The 21166-nt window shown below is 31.8% G+C and overlaps 1 protein-coding gene and 1 pseudogene across 1 annotated transcript; both read right to left on the bottom strand.

The window, feature by feature from the left end:
- Positions 1–7777: 7777 nt before the first annotated feature.
- On the bottom strand, positions 7778–11104 carry LOC146911807 (prohibitin-3, mitochondrial pseudogene; annotated as a pseudogene).
- Positions 11105–15649: 4545 nt separating this feature from the next.
- LOC146911806 (putative glutamine amidotransferase GAT1_2.1) lies at positions 15650–18359 on the bottom strand. The gene is made up of 4 exons (XM_085717889.1): positions 17974–18359; positions 17110–17837; positions 16510–16716; positions 15650–16071 (listed from the first exon to the last, which is right to left on the bottom strand). Exons 1-4 carry the CDS (start codon positions 18047–18049, stop codon positions 15838–15840), a joined length of 1245 nt encoding a protein of 414 aa, XP_085574015.1. The 5' UTR covers positions 18050–18359; the 3' UTR covers positions 15650–15837.
- Between the last annotated feature and the right edge of the window lie 2807 nt (positions 18360–21166).

Here is a 21166-nt window from a genome sequence, read left to right as displayed (position 1 = left end):
AGTTTTAGTTGCGAGGTATGGTGGGTGTGGTGGGAATATTGGTGATGGGGGGAGAGTAGCTTCAGTGTGGTGGAGAAACTTACTTAGCATTAACAGTGGCGATGGATAGGGGACTAGCAATTGGTTTTACGATCATTTACGGAGGGAGGTGGGGGATGGATTAGGCACTTTATTTTGGCGGGATCTTTGGTTAGAGGGAGGTACTCTAAAGAGTAGATACAATCGTCTTTTTGACATTTCTATTAACAAAATGGCAACTGTGTCAGATATGTTTTTGTCAGGTTGGGGGGAGGGAGGTAATGTTTGAAGGTGGCAGAGGAGGTTATGTGCTTGGGAGGAAGAATTATTGAATGAGTGTTGTGTGCTTTCAACAATTGTTTTGCAGGCTAATGTGAATGACATGTGGACTTGAAAACTTCATGTATCTTCAAAATACAATGTTGCTAGTGTTTATAATCTTTTGAATTCAAGGGATTCCTCCTTATTTCAAGAGCACAATACATTTTTTGGCATAAGGAGATCCCTTTAAAAGTTAACATTTTTGCTTGGCAATTATTACGGAATCGACTACCTACAGTTGACAACTTAATTAGGAGAAGGGTTCTTCAACCGAACACTCATTATTGTTCAAGTGGATGCGACTGTTCGGAGGATTGTGATCATCTCTTCATGACATGTGATTTTATTGGTAAAATTTGGTTTGATATCTAGAAATGGCTAGGTTTAGAAACAGTCAACCCAACACATGTTAAATATCACTTACTTCAGTTCTGATCGCTGGGTGACTTTTCTAAAAACATATGCAATGCCTTTTGCTTAATTTGGCTCTCTTGTGTTTGGATTGTTTGGCATGACAGGAATGCTAGAATTTTTCAAAAACAAGGGGAATCTATTCATCACCTTATCGACAAAATTAAGCTTCAATCATTTTGGTGGTTGATAGCAAATCACCCTAACGTTTCTTTCAATTATCATATGTGGTGGCTTGATCCGCTCTTTTGTTTGGAAGTTCTTCTCTAGCTTCATTTTCTCTTTTGCATTCTTCCCGCCGCTTGTTTTGCGGCTTTACTCTTTTATTTCCTTTGGATTCTTGTTGTAACATATATTTCTTTTCCGTAGTTCTCTTCTATCACTTTTTGTGATAAAAAGACTAAGATGGTTGGTTAATATATTTCATTTTAGCTTCTTAAGAAAAAAAATCTTTTGTGATTACATAAACTTGAGTTCCGATTATTTTGATCATACTTGAAGCACATAAACCACTTGACTCCTTCTTTCAAAAAAAGAAAAACAACTTGACTCCAATAACTAGACATCGTAAAATTTCCCTCAAAAAAAACTAGACATCGTAAAATAAAAAGTAAGCTTTTATTATGGAGAATAAAAAATAAACTTTAATTATAAAAATAATTCCACCATAAAAGTAAAAGATCTTCATAGTATAAAACAACCAAATTTTAACAAAAAGAACACAGATATAGTAATAATTTAAAACATTCAATACACAAGATACTGTGATAAAATACATATTAATGATTGATACATTTATTTATTTGAAACAATAAAAAATATTAGTAATTAAAACATTCAATTATTTTCTTAAAGGAACATTTAATATTATGTTATTCACACAAAGTAAAAATTCTCCTCTTCAAGCTCTACAATATATATAACTAAAAACATGTCATATGATTCAATATATGAAAGTAAGATGGTTTCACTCTCTAAATTTGTATTATCAGTTTCTATGTTACTAACTATTCTTGTTGCTTTGCAATTCAAGAGTGGTAAAAGTGGTCTTTTTCTTAAAGACAAAGTACACATGTCCATCACTAACAACTCCACCAATGGTCTTCAGCTTGGTGTCCATTGTAAAGACAAAAATCATGATATTGGATTTCGATCCATACATTTTGGAGAAACTTACTCCTTCACTTTTAGGCCTGGTACCCTACTAAAAAATACCTTATACTATTGTGATTTTACATGGAGTAATAGTGCCCAAAATCGCCACTTTGACGTTTATGATGAAGATCGAGATGATACTACAGTGAAAAAAGAATGTCATTGGGAAATAAATCAATCAGGACCATGTAGGTTTAATTATTGGATAGGGCCTAACACTACAGAATGCTTTCAATGGCCTTGATATTTTTGTAGAAGGAAGGGATCTCAATGAAGGGAATAATACTCTTTCTTGATATTTTTGTATAATGTGATAAATCATAAATGTATTCCTCCATGAAACTATAAGATATCCTTTTTTTGCACTATGATTTTCTAATACAAAAAAATTGAATAATTTGTCTCTTAACATATATGAATTGTGCTTTATTTTTTCCTGTTTCTTACTTCAGCCAAATTCTACCTCAACTTAACCGTGGCTCAGTGTATATAGTGTCGTTACTTGTGAAAACTTACGATCAATGAAACAATACAAATGTTGTAGAGCAATTTTCCGGGGAACTTCTCAAGAAAACAAAATATTCTCAAGAATTTTTCCTTTTAAGGATCAAGAAGTGCTCTTTTTTTTTGTGTGCGTAGATTTCAAATTTTAGCTGAAAAGTTTAAACAGATAATATAACAAAGTATTACCCTATTCTATTTATTTTTTAGAAAATTTCAAATATTGTTTTTAAAAGGTTTTTTTTGGTTACATGTTTTAAATGAGAAGTTAGGTGTCTGGGATTCCAACCACTCCAATCCCTGCATATATTATGCATTTGTCTCCATCAACTGAACTAAGCTCATGTGGACAATGTTTTTAAAAGTTTTACTATGTAATGACTTGATTCATGCAAGGAAATGATATTAATTTAATTGTTATTTTATTTAGGGTTAAACAAGTTTTCCGTCCAAAAAAAATAAAACTATTAATTTAATTGTTATTTTATTTAGGGTTAAACAAGTTTTCTGTCCATAAATTAAAACGAATTTGTCCTCGTGAACTTAGATAGTTGATAGTAACAATGCATAATATATGCAAGGGACGGTGTTCAAACCCTGAATATCCCACTTATTCACCTTAAAGAGGATTTTCTAGATGTTAGGCTACTTAACGAAAATAAAATGAATTTTGATTTTAATCTTTAAAAATAAAATGTTTTGTCCTTTCAAAAATTCATTTTTGTTTTTGTCTCTAATAAACATAATTTTGACATGTCCTTAAAATAAAATAAGTATAAAAAACTTTTTAACTACTCCTATCAAATAAAAAAACAAACAAATATCAAATCATTTTTGTCAAAAAATAAAATAAAAAATCAAATCACATACCTAATAAACTTCAATAATATTATATGCAAGATGCACGATCTTTAACTACTATAAAATTGACTGTCACTCACTCTTGAGAAACACAGGAATAATGAGAGATTATTTGACTTAAATGTTTTGTCTCAGGCAATTGAATTGAGGCAAATAAAATTGGAGAAAAAAAGTGAGAGAAAGATATTGACGTGGGAACAAAGAGGATCGAAACCATTTTATTAATGTGTAGTCAAAGGTAGTAACAAGAAATATTCATGCAATCAGACCAAGACCAAAAAAATGTATGGAAATAATGGACATTCATGGCTTATTTTAACCAAAACAAAACAAAATAACTTAAAACATTCAATACACAAGATACTGTGATAAAATACATAATTATAGTCTCGTGAGCATAATTATGAGATTAATTGACTTAAACATTCAAAACAAATGTAGTAATAATTTAAAGGGAAATGTTAACCGGTGTCCTCAGACACTGGTTAAGGATACTAAAACAGTAAATTATATAGTAGTTATTGCTTTGAAAATTGTGTAATTAATCCATAAGAAATAAAAAAAAATCATTTTTTAGTAATCTTTATCCGGTGCCCCGGAAGCACCGGTCAACATAACCCTTATTTAAAAAAATTCAATATTATGTTATTCACACAAAGTAAATATTCCCCTGATCAGGTTCCACAATATATATATATAATAACTAGAAACATGGCATATGTTATAAACTAGTCAATTGTGTAAGAAGGATGTTTTTGAACTCCAAATCTGTGTTATTAGTTTCTATGCTACTAACTATTCTTGTTGCTTTGCAGTTCAAGAGTGGTAAAAGTAATATTTTCTTCAAGGACAAAATAACCATGTACATTACAAACAACTCAACCAATGGTCTTCAACTTGGTGTCCACTGTAGAGACAAAAATCATGATATTGGATTTCGATCACTACATATTGGAGAAACTTACAGCTTCACTTTTAGGGCTGGTATCTTATTTAAAAATACCTTATACTATTGTAATTTTTCATGGAGTAATAGTGCTGAACATCGCCACTTGAACGTTTATGATCAAAGTCGAGATGATAACACTGTCGAAAAAGAATGTCATTGGGAAATAACTCAATCAAGACCATGTAGGCTTACGAACCCGAACTCTAGAGAATGCTTTCAATGGCCTTGATGTTTTTGTAGTAGGGAGGGATCTCGGTGAAGAGAATAATACTCTTAACGTGTATTGTGATTTGTGATAAATGTGTTCCTCCTTGAAATCATAATGATTAAAGATAAGTATAATGAAAATAATGTATTAGACGTTTTTCTATCGTTAATCATCATATTTACCGTTTCAAATTGTGAGCATGATCTTCCTTTCTTTCTCAAATTATTTTTACTCATTTTTTGATATAAAAATATCCTTTTTATGCATTATGATTTTGTAATTCAAAAGATTAACTCTTTTAAGTGAATATTTTTTCTCGTAACATAATATATTGAAGAAATGGAAGCTCTCTAATGAATTTTCTTATTGCTCAACCTTACCTCATTCCTAGCATACCAAATAGAATTGATAATGTTAATTAGTGAAGCTTTGACCAGCACCAGATGAAAAAGAAATCCGCTAATGATCCAAGCAAGCCAAAGAAGTTGTCGAGTGCTTATTTTGTTTTCATGTAAGTTTCGGTGATAAAAATTGTTTGAATATGTGCTAAGTGTTATCGTTTATCATTTCTGCTTAACAGATTTGTTGTTGTGAAGTTCGATTTGATTCTGACTTGAGCTGGATGTTTTTTTTTTTTTTTTGTTGGTTTTTGCTGAACTTGTACATTATGGCGTCTGAAACGGCCGCTTTACTAAAAGCGTATTATGGCGGTTTGTATTGAACTGTCGTTTTCATTTTTGTGGCAGCAAAATTTTCGGCAGTTTTGGAAACCGTCGGAATAAAGGCATTTTCTTGTAGTGTCGTAATTTTGTATCAAAAGAGTTGAAGGGACTAGGTCAAACTCAATCAAAAGAAAATAGAAAGGAAAAGAAAAGAAAAACTAGCAAAAAAATAGAAACTCGATCCCAATGAAAGGACCAATTAATAGAACACCAATCTAAAGCATGAAATCAAAGTTCATGACCAGATTAAGATACATGTAAAAGTCCAACGCAATATTGTGCATTCTCAGCCTGTGTTATGTAACTTTAGTTATAGTCACATAAAGTTGATGTTATCATCCTGGTTTAGTCTTGTTTTCATCAGCCATACTAGCATTGCCATTATCTGTATCAGCAGAAAATTGCTTCTCTTCAACTTTGTTGGCCTCATATATCCTGATTAGGGAGTTCTTCCTTAGCAATTTCAGCATTTGCAAGACCTGCCTAATTTTGACTAATATTCTTATATATTCCACAACCTTATCCTTCAAAGGGGCGTTCATCATTTTTCCACCAGAATCTTCTAAGTTCTAAGCTTGACTCAAGTTCACAGTCATCTTTGCTAGTGTTGACTTAACTCCCAACTCCCAAGTCATGAACAAAAATTTCATCAGTCACATTATGTAAAGAATAATGGTACGTACGAGGTGCTTGCCTTGTTTCTGTCAATTGGCTCCTTAATAATCAGGGGCTCGTTGCACCCTCCATCTATGATAGACCAATAGTTGAAAATGGTTTGAAACTCTTAACAATAACTATTAGTGTCATTTTTAGTAAATAGAAGATCATAGTATTATTGTCCTCTAGACTGAGACGGTAACCCGATCAATGTCATTTTTAGTAAAATAAAATAAAAATATATTAGTGTCTCAAAACTCAACTTTAGCTAGTTTTCTCTTATTTATGTCGAGTCAACATCGGTTAGGTCATTGTCTCAATCATAAGAGCGTGAAGGACAATGAACTTCTACTTAATTAGAGGTGGTGATGTCAGTTGTCGTCTAAATTTTGAGCTACTTTCTAACATCGATCCACTATAGACCACACGAGACGTCAGTTATCAGCTTTATTATCTGAATTTGAGTCACCAAAGTTGTAAATTGCAAGGTACACAGATTTGTTATAGTTATTATTATTAAAGCCATTATATTCTCACCAAACACTTGAATGAGGCTGTGACCATGTCACAATTTGCGAGAGTTAGTTAGTCCCCCATCGATTTGACTTTCAATTTTAATGACACAACATTAGCAATATGTTTGTGGAACCCATGTTACAATTTGTTATTTTTTTAAAATTAAACAAAAAATCATTTTCTCTCTTAGCAAAAACTTAACAGGGAAATGGAAAACACAAAAATGCTTATCTCTTAACATATAACCAAAACAATTTAGTACAGTTGAATGAAGATTTTGGAGAGGGACGTGTATTTTCTCAACAGCTACCTCCAATGCACAAGTTAGTGCAGCAGTAAGATAAATTAAAATGGGAAAAAAAAAATGCTTATCTATATCTTAGCATATAACCAAAATTCAAGAAGCAAAACAACGTGATTATATCCTCATCCCTAAACCCTAAACACTAATCCAAAGCATTAATTAGAGTCATGAGTATATCGTAGCATATAACCAAAATCCAAGAAGCAAAACAACGTGATTATATCCTCATCCCTAAACCCTAAACACTAATCCAAAGCATTAAGAGCCATGAGTATATCGTAGCATATAACCAAAATTCAAGAAGCAAAATATAAGGTGATTACCCTCATCCCTAAATTTAAACCCTAAACCCTAATCCAAAGAATTAAGAGTCATGAGCAAGTTCTTTACACCAGGAAGGTCAAATACACTAGGAGACTTAGCCAAAGTGGGATAGGAAAATAAAGAAGTAGCAGTATTGGAACACTATGAGTGTTAATTTGTGAATTAAAAAATTCTCATGTCAACTATTCCATTGAGTGCTCATTTATGAGGAGAAATCATGTCATTGATTTGTAGATGTCAACTAATCCTAATCATTGGATTTGTAACTCATCTTTGGCTCTTCACCTATAAATAGAGCTCCTCTCCCTCACTTCTACTCACCCCAAAAGTTCTCTTGAGTTGTCAAAGAACTTTTCTCTCTTCTCCCTCCTTTAGCTTGTGTTGACGAGCTATTCTTTTCCTCTCCCTCTTTTTCTTTCCCTTCGAATTTAAAGAGTGTTCTTAAGGTTATAGTCCCTTCGGTTTATAATGTCCCATCGGAATTAAGAATGGTCTTAAGAACATAGTCCCTTCGGTAAATTTTGTCCCTTCGGAAATAAGAGTATTCTTAAGATCAAAGTCCCTTTCGAGATAAAGTGTCCCTTCGGAAAATAAGAATGATCTTAAGAATATAATCCCTTTTTATGTTATATGCCCTTGGAGAAGTTAGAGGTTAGAGTGGTGGAAACATCATATTAGAGTGGTCTTAGCACCATATTTGAAGGTGTATTTCAAGAACAGATCCTATAGTGCAATAGGACTCTGATACAGTTGTAGCTGAGCTGTTTTATCCTTGGGACGTCGTGGTTGATAGTCTGCTTGCACAATTTTGGGCAGTGCCACGAAACGTCTTAAAGCGAGCGACCTAGTCCGCGACTCAGCCTAGTAATCTCTTCGGTGACAGAAAATATTTTTAACCAATTTTGACTATTGTTCCAACAAGCAGGAACCCTACCACCAGGCTTAGTAGCATCAGTTTCTCCCTCAGCACGGATGATGGCAGCACGACGCTCTAGTTCTGCCTTTCATCAAAACAAATTTAGATCTTTCAGCCTCCTGTTGTGCCACATGCTTCAACTCAACAGCCCTAGAGAATTCAGCATCATAAGAGAAATCAGTAATGGCAACATCATCAAGAAGAAGGTTGAAATCCTTAGCACGTCGAACAAGAGTATCCCTAACAAGAGCAGAAGAAACTTGATGACGATGTGTAAGAAGCTGCTCCGCATTAAACTGAGCAACAACATCCTTAAGAACTTCATTAACAAGAGAAGGAAGAACCTTCTCAGCATACTCAAGACCAAGATTTCGAACAATAGTAGGAAGACATCGAGTATCAGGACGAGAGAGAACACGTAGAGTGAAATTCACCATTTGAAGATCTTTGGTATCAGAGGAGATGGTAGAGAATGTGTGAGGACGAGAGCGGATGTCGAAGATGTAAGGCTTTTCAATCCATGGGATGCGGGCAAGAGTTCCTTCGTATATTCGTTCATCAAGAATGCCGCCGAATCTGTCAAAGACGATGGCGCGGTGGCCGCTCTCGACGGTGTAGAGTGTGTACTATAAGGTGGTTGGGTAGGCGACGAGACGCATCCAAAACGATATTCTTCCCATTTTCGAATGGATAGAGAGAGAGAGAGAGAGAGAGAGAGAGAGAGAGAGAGAGAGAGAGAGAGAGAGAGGGTTTTAGTTGAGAAGAGGGAGTGACTTGTGGAAGGGGGAAATAGAGCATGAGAAATGGGTGTGACTTGTTGAAGGGGACAGACTTGGTTAAAAATCTAAATAAACAGATGTAGTAACAATATAAAACATAATTTTTGAAAAAATAATTAGAAAATTAAAATTTACAAAAACTGCGATAAATTAAACCCTACAAAGTCATGATTGACCAATAAAGTTATTTATACTAAAAAATATTAACCAAAAAATATTACATTTTTTTGTGGTGTCCGGGGTTCGAATCCAAAACCTTCCATATATTATGCATTGTCCTACCAACTGAGCTAAGCTCACGAGAACAAATATTACACTAACAACAAATAAAAGTAATACCCCTAACAAAACAAATAAACATTTTTTTTAAGGCAAAGGAAATTGTAGCATCAGCTACAATCCCAAAATATATTGAAAGAGAAAGCCAGAAGTACAAAAAGGTAAAGAGGGGGGACAAGAACCAAAACCCTCAAAAAGATTAAGAAACCCTAAAATTAGGTAAACCTAGCTGATTAGTAACTAAGTCTGCCCTAATAATGGAAGGTGCTTGATTGAACCAAACATGAGAAGCAATGGATAGGCCAAGATTTGCAAGAGAGCTAAAAATCGGAATCAAATAAACATAATAATAACTAACTATCTTCTTTTTTTTAATAATAAATAACTACCTAATATGATTTGTCAAAAAAAAGACTAACTACCTAATATGATTGAAATTTTCTCAAAAAATAATTTGATTTTAATTTACTAAAAAAATGATTTTAATTAAAAGCATTCAATTTTTTTATAAAAAAATATTACCTTAAATAATAGTAATAAATTTGGTCAACATTTCACCGTGGAAAAAATATCTCTTTCAATAGGTGCATGAATTTTTTTTTTTGTTACAATAGGTGCATGAATATATACATAGATAATATATTTCAATATCAGTATATCACTTACTCTTGTAACCAAAAAAAAAAAAATCTATTGTGCAACTATGATGATTTCAACCACCAAAATTGTGCTATCATTTTCTATGTTATTAGCTATTCTATTTGCTTTGCAGGTTAAGGATGGTGAAAGCGTTGATAATTTTTTCAACAAGCCAACAGTAACCGTTTTCATTGACAACAACATAAGTGATTTTCAACTTGGTGTTAACTGTGAAGACAGTCACAATAAAATTGGGTTTAGATCATTAAAGTTTGGAGAAATTTACCAATTCAGTTTAAAGCCTAACTTTGCAGAAACAACCTTATACCATTGTCGATTTATATGGGGTACAGTATTTCATCACTTTGACATTTATATTCAACACCGAGATAAGGATGATTGCAAACACGAATGTCATTGGAAAATAAATAAATCAGGACCATGTAAGGAAAAGACGGACTCCGAGGAATGCTTTCCTTGGAATCCTGAAGTTGGTGAAGAGAATAATGCTCTTAATGCATAAAAATAATGAAATTGATTTTCATTATATTTATGTCAGTTGAAGAATAAAAATAATGAAATATTATATTTTACGTTATGCTATATTCCCCCTCTACCATTACTATAGTGACTTTGATTTTCCTTTCTTTTTAAGAGTTTCTTTTCGTTTATATCTTAAAAAAGTATAATTCATTTTTGGTTTGTGATCAAAGAATCGGGTTAAGTATTAAGACATTGGGCTTAACTATTTTGTTAGAATATCGGAAAATTAAGTATGCAATTGTAGACTCGGGACATGGTTACAGAGTAGCGAAACCAGTTTTATTGTCGTTAATTGTGAACCAACTTTTGCTAACTGCAACTCCTCAATTTACACATTCCTAACTATAGTTGCTATTGTTAAATAGAAAATTCATAATCAATGTGGTGGCGAACTTATAAACGTTACTGTGTAATGGCAATTTAGTACACTTGCTAGATTGACCATCAGAGATAAAGACACAAAGAATTTTGAAAAAATATATATAAAATAATTAATGGTGGTGGTATTGAGGAAAATCACAAAATTCTTCTTAAGTTGAACATAGTGATCATATTGATATGTGTTGTTTTCTAACAAGTTTCTTTGAGTGCTCTTTACAATAGGAAGCATCTCATAAGCACATCAAATTGAAGAACAAGATTGACCAAATAAATTTGAGATTAGAAGCAGATCCATGTCAATTTCGTGAACAAAATTCATCAATAAAACAGAACTTCAGATTAGGCATCAGGAGCACTTCAGATTGTAAATCAAGAAGATCATTATATTATTGTAGATCATAAGCACTTCCGAATGACTAGTACAAGGACGTTCAAAATTAATGTTCAAAATTATTCTCATCTCAGAAGTTAGGATCAAAGTTTTTGATGATCAAAATTGAAATCAAGAGTACTTGAAATTTCCCATCAGGTAGATCAGAAGTGCAAGTTAAAAAGTACAAAAGATTGAAATCTTGAAGATTAGAAGCATGATCAGAATAACTTAAGAATGAGAAATTCATATTATACCAAAATGAATGATGAAAGATACATGTCAAAGGTACACCAAGATCAAAATCAATGATCAAAAGCTACGAAGCAAAGCATATGGAATAACGACTAGTTTCAAGAGTAATATGGTCATCAAGGTAAAACACTAAAGACAAAAAAACAACTTGGTTTTTCAACTGCGAGTTTCTTGCTTGCTCACTAAGACAAAGAACTATAAAGACAAACGATCATTAAAATGAGAAAATAACTTTCTTAACACAACTCTCTCATACAAGAACAACTCTGCATCAGAATTATTAGATCCAAAAAAGATCAGAAGCAGAAAGTTCAAATTGCTTGAAAAAGATCATAATCATCTTTAAACTTGAGATTTATTCTTAAACATTCGATAACTATCACAAGTACACACAAGCATTCACTATATATAGACAGAGATAATGATAATAATCCTCTTGATATAATTAGCGCAAACGGTATAAATAAAATAAGTAAACATAAATTTGACCTAGAAAAAAAAGACAAAATACGTAATATTTTATTTAAAAAAATATTTATTTACTATTTTTAATAAAATCATCAACATGTATGATTAGGTTATTACATTAATCGGGTTCAAGTGGTTAATGAACTTCTCCTTAGAGGAATCGTTTGAAAGAACCCAAGTTTAATTCTTGACCTGATGGAGAAGATTCTTGACTATAGTTTACTTACCTCTCAGTCAAACTCCGGTTATCTATAGGAATCGGAGGGTTGACAAAAAAAGTTAGCACACTAACCCTATTATTGAAAGATGCTCGATATAGTATAGAAAATATTGTCGAATACATATTTGTAGAAATAAAAAGTAGTTTTTTCAACTTTAAAATATGTTGTCCTCCTTGACCTTGTGATTGTCTCAAGGTCAGCATTGATGGGTTGTGAAGGATACTCTTGGGCAAACAAGAGTTGGTGATATTTTTCGAAATTACTCATGCTTTTCAGGCATAATTAAGTGTCAGTTATAAAAAAGATTGGCAGAAGCTCGAGCTAAAATGTGACATTCTTTGGTGGTTATGTCTTTTTTATCCTTTAATTCGTTCTTTGATGGTTATGTAACAAAAGACCGTAATTTCTTTGACAGATTCGTTCTTTCAAAGTAATTAAAGGATAAGATACCATGCCACATTTCTTTTGAAAATTTGAAATCAGACGCTAAATCGGTTGCTAAATTATGATATCACGAATGTTGATATCTCGCGGTGGTCATCTTTCTCGAATGACTTCAGCCATGACTACGTCCGCTTCCACTCGTTCTCTTATCTCTTTGACCGAGTAAGCTAATGTGTGCATCCTCGTATGACTTTGTATTTACCCAGTCTATGAGCTATATATATCTCGGTAATGGCCCTATGGATAACATAGGAATAAAACATATGTCAGACCACAACCCACCAAGCATGTCGGTTCACATCCCACCAAGTATGAAGCTTATAAGGGTTCCAGTTGATAATGATAGCGACAATTTGACATTTTCGATCTTTAAATTGGACACACATGAGTACATATGACAATTTTTTCTTGTTTGTAGCAATGCATCTTGGTCCGATCATATGGTGCATATGAAGAAGGTTTTCACACGTCTTTTGTTGGGTCAGTTATACCTCAAACAAAAGAAATGTGGTTTAGAATTGCAACAAATCGAGGTATTTGGGACACATTGTGCACGACGGCACCTTTTTGCAGGACTCTACCAAGATTCAAGCCATAGTTGATTGGACAACACAAACATTTATCAAGGCTCGGAAAGGTTTTTTTGGGTCTCACTAGATTCAATAGCAAATTTCTCAAAGGCTATGTTTCAATTGCAGCGACACTTATTGCTTGTCAACATTAAATCAAAGGAGTTAATTTGTTTAAGAAGAAGACAAGGATTGGGATTGTGTACACATCTTCAAATATTATTTAAAAACCATAAAAACTATTTCATTTTATTATTTAAAAAAAGTAATTTTTGACCTATTTTCTTTACTTTTGATTAGATCATCATTTTCTCACTCTAAAATTTCTTTATAAAAAAAAAATAGCAAAAGTCGACCTAAGGTGATTAAGACATAACTTTCATTAAGAGGGAGGTTGAAAGTACATAAGAAATTGAGAATGAAAGAAAAATAAAAGTTGAAACGTGTACAAAGAAAAATAAGAGACTTAGCTACCATACCACTAAGATTCATGTGAATCCAGTTACATCAATTAATTAAAGTCATTGACAACATCATGTAAATTTCTTTCTAATAATGTGGTAGAAAGAAAGTAGGTCAAATAATTGCTCGATTGATATTTTCCACGTTACATTTTTTGCAATTTTTGCTCTTTCTTCATTCTCTCAAGATATGACACTGCATTCCTAACAGTTGCTCCAATTTGCTTTAAACGATTATCTTGTTTCACACTTAAAGCCGTGTTTGACTACATTTGTAAATTGAAACAAATGAAGTTATATATACGTCACATTAATTTCTATAATTATGTAAAAGAAAATATGTCGGTGTAAATTTTAGGTCTATCACAATATTTTCTGTTTAATAATGTTGAGCAATGTTTATAAAGGTGTGTTTGGTTCAAGTTTACCAAATTTATTATTAGGAATAACATTCATTGGAGTATAAAGATGAAAATTTTATTACAAGGTATTTAAAAAAAAAGAAGTTTTAATATTCTTATGAACTATAAAAATACGGATTATAATAGGTAGTTACACGTGAATTTAGTTCCATCTTCATGAGAACTTTATTCTCACCCTTTTCTTTGAAAAAAAAATTTCTATTCCCATAAATATTTTATATTCGAAAATCAAATTTAGTAAACTTGTAACAAACATAGACATGTATATGTTTCTATAATTTTATTCTTAGGAATCTTCAAATATTACTTGAACGCACCCTGAGTTATTAAACAAAATAACACATTTTAGAGTTACTTAACTTATTCCTCATGTCTATAATAAGTTGATGCCTTACTCAAAGAATTTGATTTGGATGGATTGATAGTGTAAGAAAGTCTTACATATAGATGCATGATATTTTGTCATTTCATATAATGAACTTAAAAACACATAATAAGTGTTATATTATATAACAACAATTCATTAGATCATATATTGATAATAAAATTATTAGCTAGCTAAACTAGCCTACCCTAGTTTTTTTATAGAGAAGCTGCGTATTCTTTCTAAGATCTTTTCATCTTAACTCAGTGAAGAGATGTGGTTTTAAGTTATTTTTTTATTTGAAATCAACCATGTGTATATTTTTATCATTTCTTTTAATCTAAATATCTAATTTTTACATAGATCAAGTTTTCATCATGTTTTTTCATGATTTTGACGTCAAGATCAACTTCAACCAGTTACAAAATTAATTAATAACTTTGACGTCAACGTTGTACATCTAGAGGAATAAATATTTCAGTTAGTTAGATTTAATCATATTTTGTGTATGAGGTTTAGTATGCGCTAAATTTACAAGGCAACGCAACATTAGAAATAAAATAATATATCATAAAGTGAAAGCATTTAATTTTCCCTTTATTATATATTTTTTTTGGTCATTATATATACTACCTCCGTCCCTAATTATAGGGCCCTTTTGAAAAAATAACGGGAATTAAGATAGTGGATATTTGTATTAAATATGTTTGTAATTACTATTGTTTTTACAATTTTATCCTTTAAGAGAGAGGTTGGTTTATGTTTTCAACATGTTATTTATTGTTGATTGAAGAAAAAGATGTATAATAAATAGGGGCATGTATGTAAAGAAATAATTAATGTAGTTGGAAATAGCAAAGGGGTCTTATAAAAAGGGACAAAAAAAAATTCTCAAAAGGGTCTTATAATTAGGGACGGAGGTAGTATTATTTTAACCCCTATATATAATACATATAAATATATTGGATGTTTCAACATCAGTGTATCAATTACTCTAATGTGCAAGTATGATGACTTCAACCACCAAAGCTATGACATCGATTTCTATGTTACTAACTATTCTTGTTGCTTTGCAATTGAAGGATGGTCAAAGCACTCATGGGATCATTAAGCACAGAGTAACTGTTTATATTACTAACAACATAACTGATCTTCAGCTTGGTGTTCACTGCAAAGATAAAAAGCATGATATTGGTTTTCAAAAACTAAATTTTGGAGAAACTTACTCCTTTAGTTTTAAGCCTAAGCCCTTTTTACAAAATATGCGCTTGATCTTTCTCTCAAAATCTCCTTATCCTTTCTTTTCATGTAAAAAAAAAAAAGTCCTCTAATTTTCTGAAACAAAAGTTAATTTGTTTAAGAGTGAAGAATTTGTCTCCTAGTTCATAGCATCAATGAGTTTAAAAGTGAATGTTTTCCACCTTCATTTATTTTCTTTTGTGCATCAAGTTTATGTCCCCAAATTTTTTGTTTTGAAAAACCCTGAAAATTATTTCATTTTATTAATAAAAATATAATTTTTGACAAGTTTCCTCTACCTTAAATTGGATCACCATCTCCTTTAAATTTTCTTTCTAAAAGAAAAGTCACCTTATGAGAAGATTAAGAAATAATTTCATTAGGAAGGGTGAAAGTACATGAGAAAAGGAAGAAAAAAAAAGAAAATTGAAACATATATATACACATACAAGGAAATCCAAACACACCTAGGCACCTAGCTACAATACCACCAAGATTCATGTGAGTCCCATTAGGCCATTACATATGAAAAACAAATAACTAATTAAAGTCATTGACAACATCATGTAACTTTCTTTCTAATAATACTTGAGAACAAATCTGCCCCATTGTGTGGTAGAAAGAAAGTAGGTCAGATAATTGCTCCACCGACATTTTTCCCATTACATTTTTTGTCATTTTTTCACTTTGCTTCATATATGACCCTGCATTCCTAACAGTTGCTCCAATTTGCTTTAACCGATTCTCTTGTTGAACACTTAAAGCCGTGTTTGACTGCATGTGTAAATTGAAACAAATGAAGTTATATATACGTCACATTAATTTCTATATATAGATTGTGCAAAATCAAAAAAATATCATAAAATTGTGCAAAATCAAAATATGTCGTGTAAAACTCTAAACCTCATGTCCATCACAATATTTTTGTTTACCAATCTTTGACCTCCTTATCACTTCACTCTCTAACTCATTCACCCTAGCCACCAAATCATCCTTGTATTTCCGTCTATCATAATACTTTCTAAATTGTTGAGCAATTAAATAATTAATCACTGTCCAAATTAAATAACCGATTTGCAACATCGACAATTATTATAATTCTACAACCATAATTGAGATTATATCAACCGCGATTAATTGCAAAGATCGAAAATGCTACTATTTCCGTGATTGTGATTAAAACTCGTAACAATTGTGTACATGATTTGTTACCTCGAGAAATTCGGCTCCAGCTTCAAGCTCCCACTCTTTGGAAGAACATTTCCCACGGCCGTTGGAGTATAGATTTTTTGCAACTGAAAAGCTACGCATTATAATCCTCCTTTTGTTCTTCATTTCCTTGTTTAGTTTCATAGGGTTTGGCACTGATGTTAAAGTATTCAGCCTTTTCTGATAAGCAATCACTGCCTTCACAAACTCCTACACATTTAATCTCAATAAGGTCCAATGTATAATACTATGTTAATAATAATAAACAAGGTTCTAAATTGCAGTTGCTTTGAGACCTCAAAAAAAATTATAATGCAGCTGCAATTAAACCATAGACATGCTTCAAATCAATAATAAGAATTTGGATTGCCTGCGGTCGACAATCTCCTACATTTAGGTTGACACGTCAATAATTGCTGATTGAAATTGGAACGTCTAGATTTTAACATTGAAATTTGAGTTGTCTAATCTCGATCCAACGACCGCCTACATACCGACTGCTCGGATGTCGGGGGATATCAATTGTGACAAGCTAAATTCCAATAATACTATATATAGCTAAAAGTTAAAATTTGAAAGTAACAATTAATTAATATTGCAAACCTTGTAGACATATGGGCATCCAGGGTAATCAAAATCATCTGAATTAGGTTTTCTCATACGCTCAGGGTGAAATTGCAAACCCATAATAAACTTACCCTCATCTGGATTATAAGCATAAGGGTCATAAAACCCTTCAATTAAACCATCATTTGCAAAAGCCATTGGAACAAAACGTTGTGCCAATCTCTTAACCCCTTGATGATGATAGCTATTCACCAAAATCTCATCCATTCCCTCATTTTCCAATGAATCCTTAAACCAATCAAACAAAGGTGTGTTTTTAACAACCTTAATAACATGTCTATGACCATCATAATCATCATAGTTTATATGCATGACATGGCTATTTTTTGAAAGCTCTTTTGATACGTCCCTATAAAGAGTACCTCCACATGCAACATTAAGGACTTGTGAACCTCTACAAATTCCTAAGTAAGGAATGTTTCTTTCAAGACAAAGCTTTGCTAAGCTTAATTCAATTGAGTCTTTTTCTTTGTCAATGTTTGTGTCACTCGAATGAAGCTTTCGGATTTCTTCCAACTCTTCATGTGAAAGAGTACATGTTGTGTGATCTTGTACATACCATGAAGGATCTATGTCTTCTCCTTCACATAGAAGAACACCATGAATTGGTTCAAAGCTGTTTAACAACATGTGTATACCTGAAACACGTGGTACAATCACAGGTACTGCACCATATGCTACTATAAGATCAAGATGATATTCACCTGAAAAAATAAAATAAGACTTAGTAACATAATTAACAACATATATAAATGTTGCTAGGGAAATTATTAAACTTTTCGAAAATTGTACACATAATTCTACATTTTGAACATCCTGGAATGAATTAAACTAACTTACCGACGAAATCGACAAACTTGTTCTTACGAAGGGTTCGTCTAGAAACGATCAAAACACGAGGAAGATTGGAAGACATTGTTTTGTGAAGAAATTTGGTGATGCAGAGTAGCTAGGGACTTAAGAGGCTAATAGCTAATTAAAACTTGAATGTGCATATATATAGGGGTGAAATGAAGATAATCATTGTATTTTGTTTTAATATATTCTATAATATGATGATACTAACTTCTTCTAGCATGTGGAACATTCCCAAATTAGGAATGCAATTTGATCTCTTTAGTCATGACATGATCAACAGTAATTTTAAATGACGTATGCTATGATGAAATCCGACAAGTTTTTATATTTTAGATTTTGATTAGATAACTTTTTTGAATCACTTGCTGAAGAATACAAATTGTATATGCCTACAATATCATGTTGGTATTGGGAGAATTAGTAAAATGACTATCTCCAATAAGAAAATCAAAGTTTAATTTTTGGAGTTATCAATTTAAACGGTAATTTAATTTTGTGAAAAATTTGATATTCTCGTAGAATTAAATTACGTTTTAAGTTGGTGACTCCAAACATTGAAGTTTAGTTTTCTTTTTAGAGATAGTTATTTTATAATTCTTCCAATGAAAAATTTGACATTCTTTTGTTAAATTAAAGATTTGTCTTATAGTAGATCCAAATGACCTGAACCTTTAGAGTATCTTAAACTCTTGCGCGGTTTGGGTTTAAAGACCTAACTACAACTTTTTTAGGGAAAAGAATTATATGACTAAAAAAAATTGAGGTAAAAAGAAAAGAGACGAGATAGTAATTATTTGGGTTCACATGTTGAATTATAGGGAATGATGAACATGTAGTCCAAAATGCAGCAGGAAATATTTCCATATTCCCAGAAATTGTTAACTTCTTCAATGGCACCATCCAGGACAGGTATTATCTACTTATGATGCATATTTTGTTATATATTAACTTGGTATTTTTTAAGACTAATATATACAAATATGATACAAATTGATTTATCAGTTTTATTAAGTTAAGTGCGGAAAAAATATTTGTCAATTCAAGTCAGTTAGTTAGTTGAATTTTACCAACCTAATTACTTATTTTGTAACTTTGTCTAGTCTAGACTCTAGATTGATATGATACCGATTATAGCATGCAATTAATTAATATCATAAAAACTTGAACAATGTTATCATATTAATCATACATTATCAAATTTGCTAAGTACACACTCTCTTTGGAAAATAATTGGCGTATATAGGATGGTGGTACTCAGGGGAGGTTTTATGAATGAAGTTAGTTACTGCTGAAAACAATGCGTCATTTATAACTATATAGTTTACGGGAAAATGAAATCATGTGAAAAGTAGCATATGCATATGCAATATTGCATAGTATAAAGGCATTATTTGGGTTAGGGCGATCGATGGAGTTGAGTTACTTAGGGAAGGTTTCATCTTTGAATTGAAGACCACGTACATATGTCATTGTGTGCATGTCAAATTGGGTAACAAAAAGAGATATATAGAGCAATATTTATGGTACCACTATGTTTTGCATTTTCTAACTCGTCATGTCATAACCAATGATGTGTTTCGATCCTATCCAGCTGGAGAGTGTTGTTACAAATGTATGGCCCAAATTCAAAAGGACTAAGGGTCTGTTTGGTAAACACCAAAAAAGAGCTTTTAGCTCTTAACTTCTAGCTTATAAGCTGATTTGACAAAAATAGCTCTGTTTGGTAACACTTTTTGACCATGAGCTTATAGCTTATTTCACGAGCTTATAAGCTATTTTTCAGAAGCTATTCCAAGTAGCGTTTGAGCTTATAGCTTATAGCTTCTCATATTTTCTTCCACTTTTACCCCTATTGTTTTATCTAAAATCCATTTTTACCCTTTTATTATAATTTAATTCAAACCTACAATTCCCTAATATACATCCCTCGTTTTTTTCCCTAATAAATATACATCCCTCGTTATTTTATTTTTTTTTGACAAATACATCCCTCGTTATTATTTATCTCACTTGTCTTATGTTGCTGACAATATATATACCTCCATTTATCTTTTGTCTTATGTTGCTGACAATATATACCTCCATTTATCTTCTTGTTTTTTTTTTTGACAAAATATCTCCATTTATCTCTCTTGCCTTGTGTTGTTGACAAAAAATATATATACCTCCATTGACTAAAAAGTATATATACCTCGTTATACTTAAATAAATTTTTTAGTAAATAAAATTTAATTTATAATATAAAAGATATATTAAATTTATAAATTTCAATTACTTTTTAAAAAACAAAATTGAATTAAGAATTCCTGAATATTTAAATATCAAGTTATATAAACTTTATATTTTGAATTAATAATACCCTTTTATGTAGTTTTACATTTATCAGCTAGTTAAACCACTAATTTTACCAAACACTTCAACTAGCTTATCAGTCATCAGTCATCAGCTAGCTTATCAGCTAAAAGCTATCAGCTATCCGCTATTTTTACCAAACAGAGCCTAACTCCTATAACCGTTTTTATATCTAAATCTAACGGTTCCAATGAGTAGTACATAACTCTTGTAAACTAGTGATCACAATTTTTCTTTTTGAGCGCACAATCAATGCTTTAAATATACCCTTTGTGTAAGGTTTGTGATGTCCACACCTATCATGACCTTATTCAACTTTAGACTACAACTCCATATGATTTTCTATATAGACCGATGAACTAAAGGTTGTTCAAAGATATGTGTAAATATCAATAGGAAAAATACTTTATAAATAAATGGACTATCAATATTTAGAAACAGCAGGCCCAATAACACAACCAAACGAGTTTTGCTCATTCCCAACCAAACTTCCGAAAATGCCACTGCGTGAGTTAACTCGTGCTAGTGTTAATTTTGCGTGAGTTAACTCACGCTAGTGTTAACCTCTGCAAGAGTTAACTCACGCAGGGGCATTATGAGAAATTCAGTTGGAAACGAGCAAAATCAGTTGGGAGAAGAGAAGAATTCTTAGAAGGTTGATCTATAGACTCCCTAAATTGTTCAACCTCAGAAAAAGACTGATCAGAAGATAGTTTTTGAAGAAAAAAAGGATCGAAACATATCTTCTTATACGTTTATACCAATTGAAGATATGTTTTGATAAGTTGGGAGATTTTTTAAGCAAACATGAGGGGTTTATTAA

This window comes from Medicago sativa, chromosome 6 (assembly GCF_051527215.1).
Source record: "Medicago sativa cultivar Bolivia chromosome 6, Bolivia_mono, whole genome shotgun sequence".
NCBI lineage: Eukaryota > Viridiplantae > Streptophyta > Magnoliopsida > Fabales > Fabaceae > Medicago > Medicago sativa.
The sequence above is the reverse complement of the archived record's forward strand: the minus strand, read 5'-3'. Positions and strand labels throughout refer to the sequence as shown.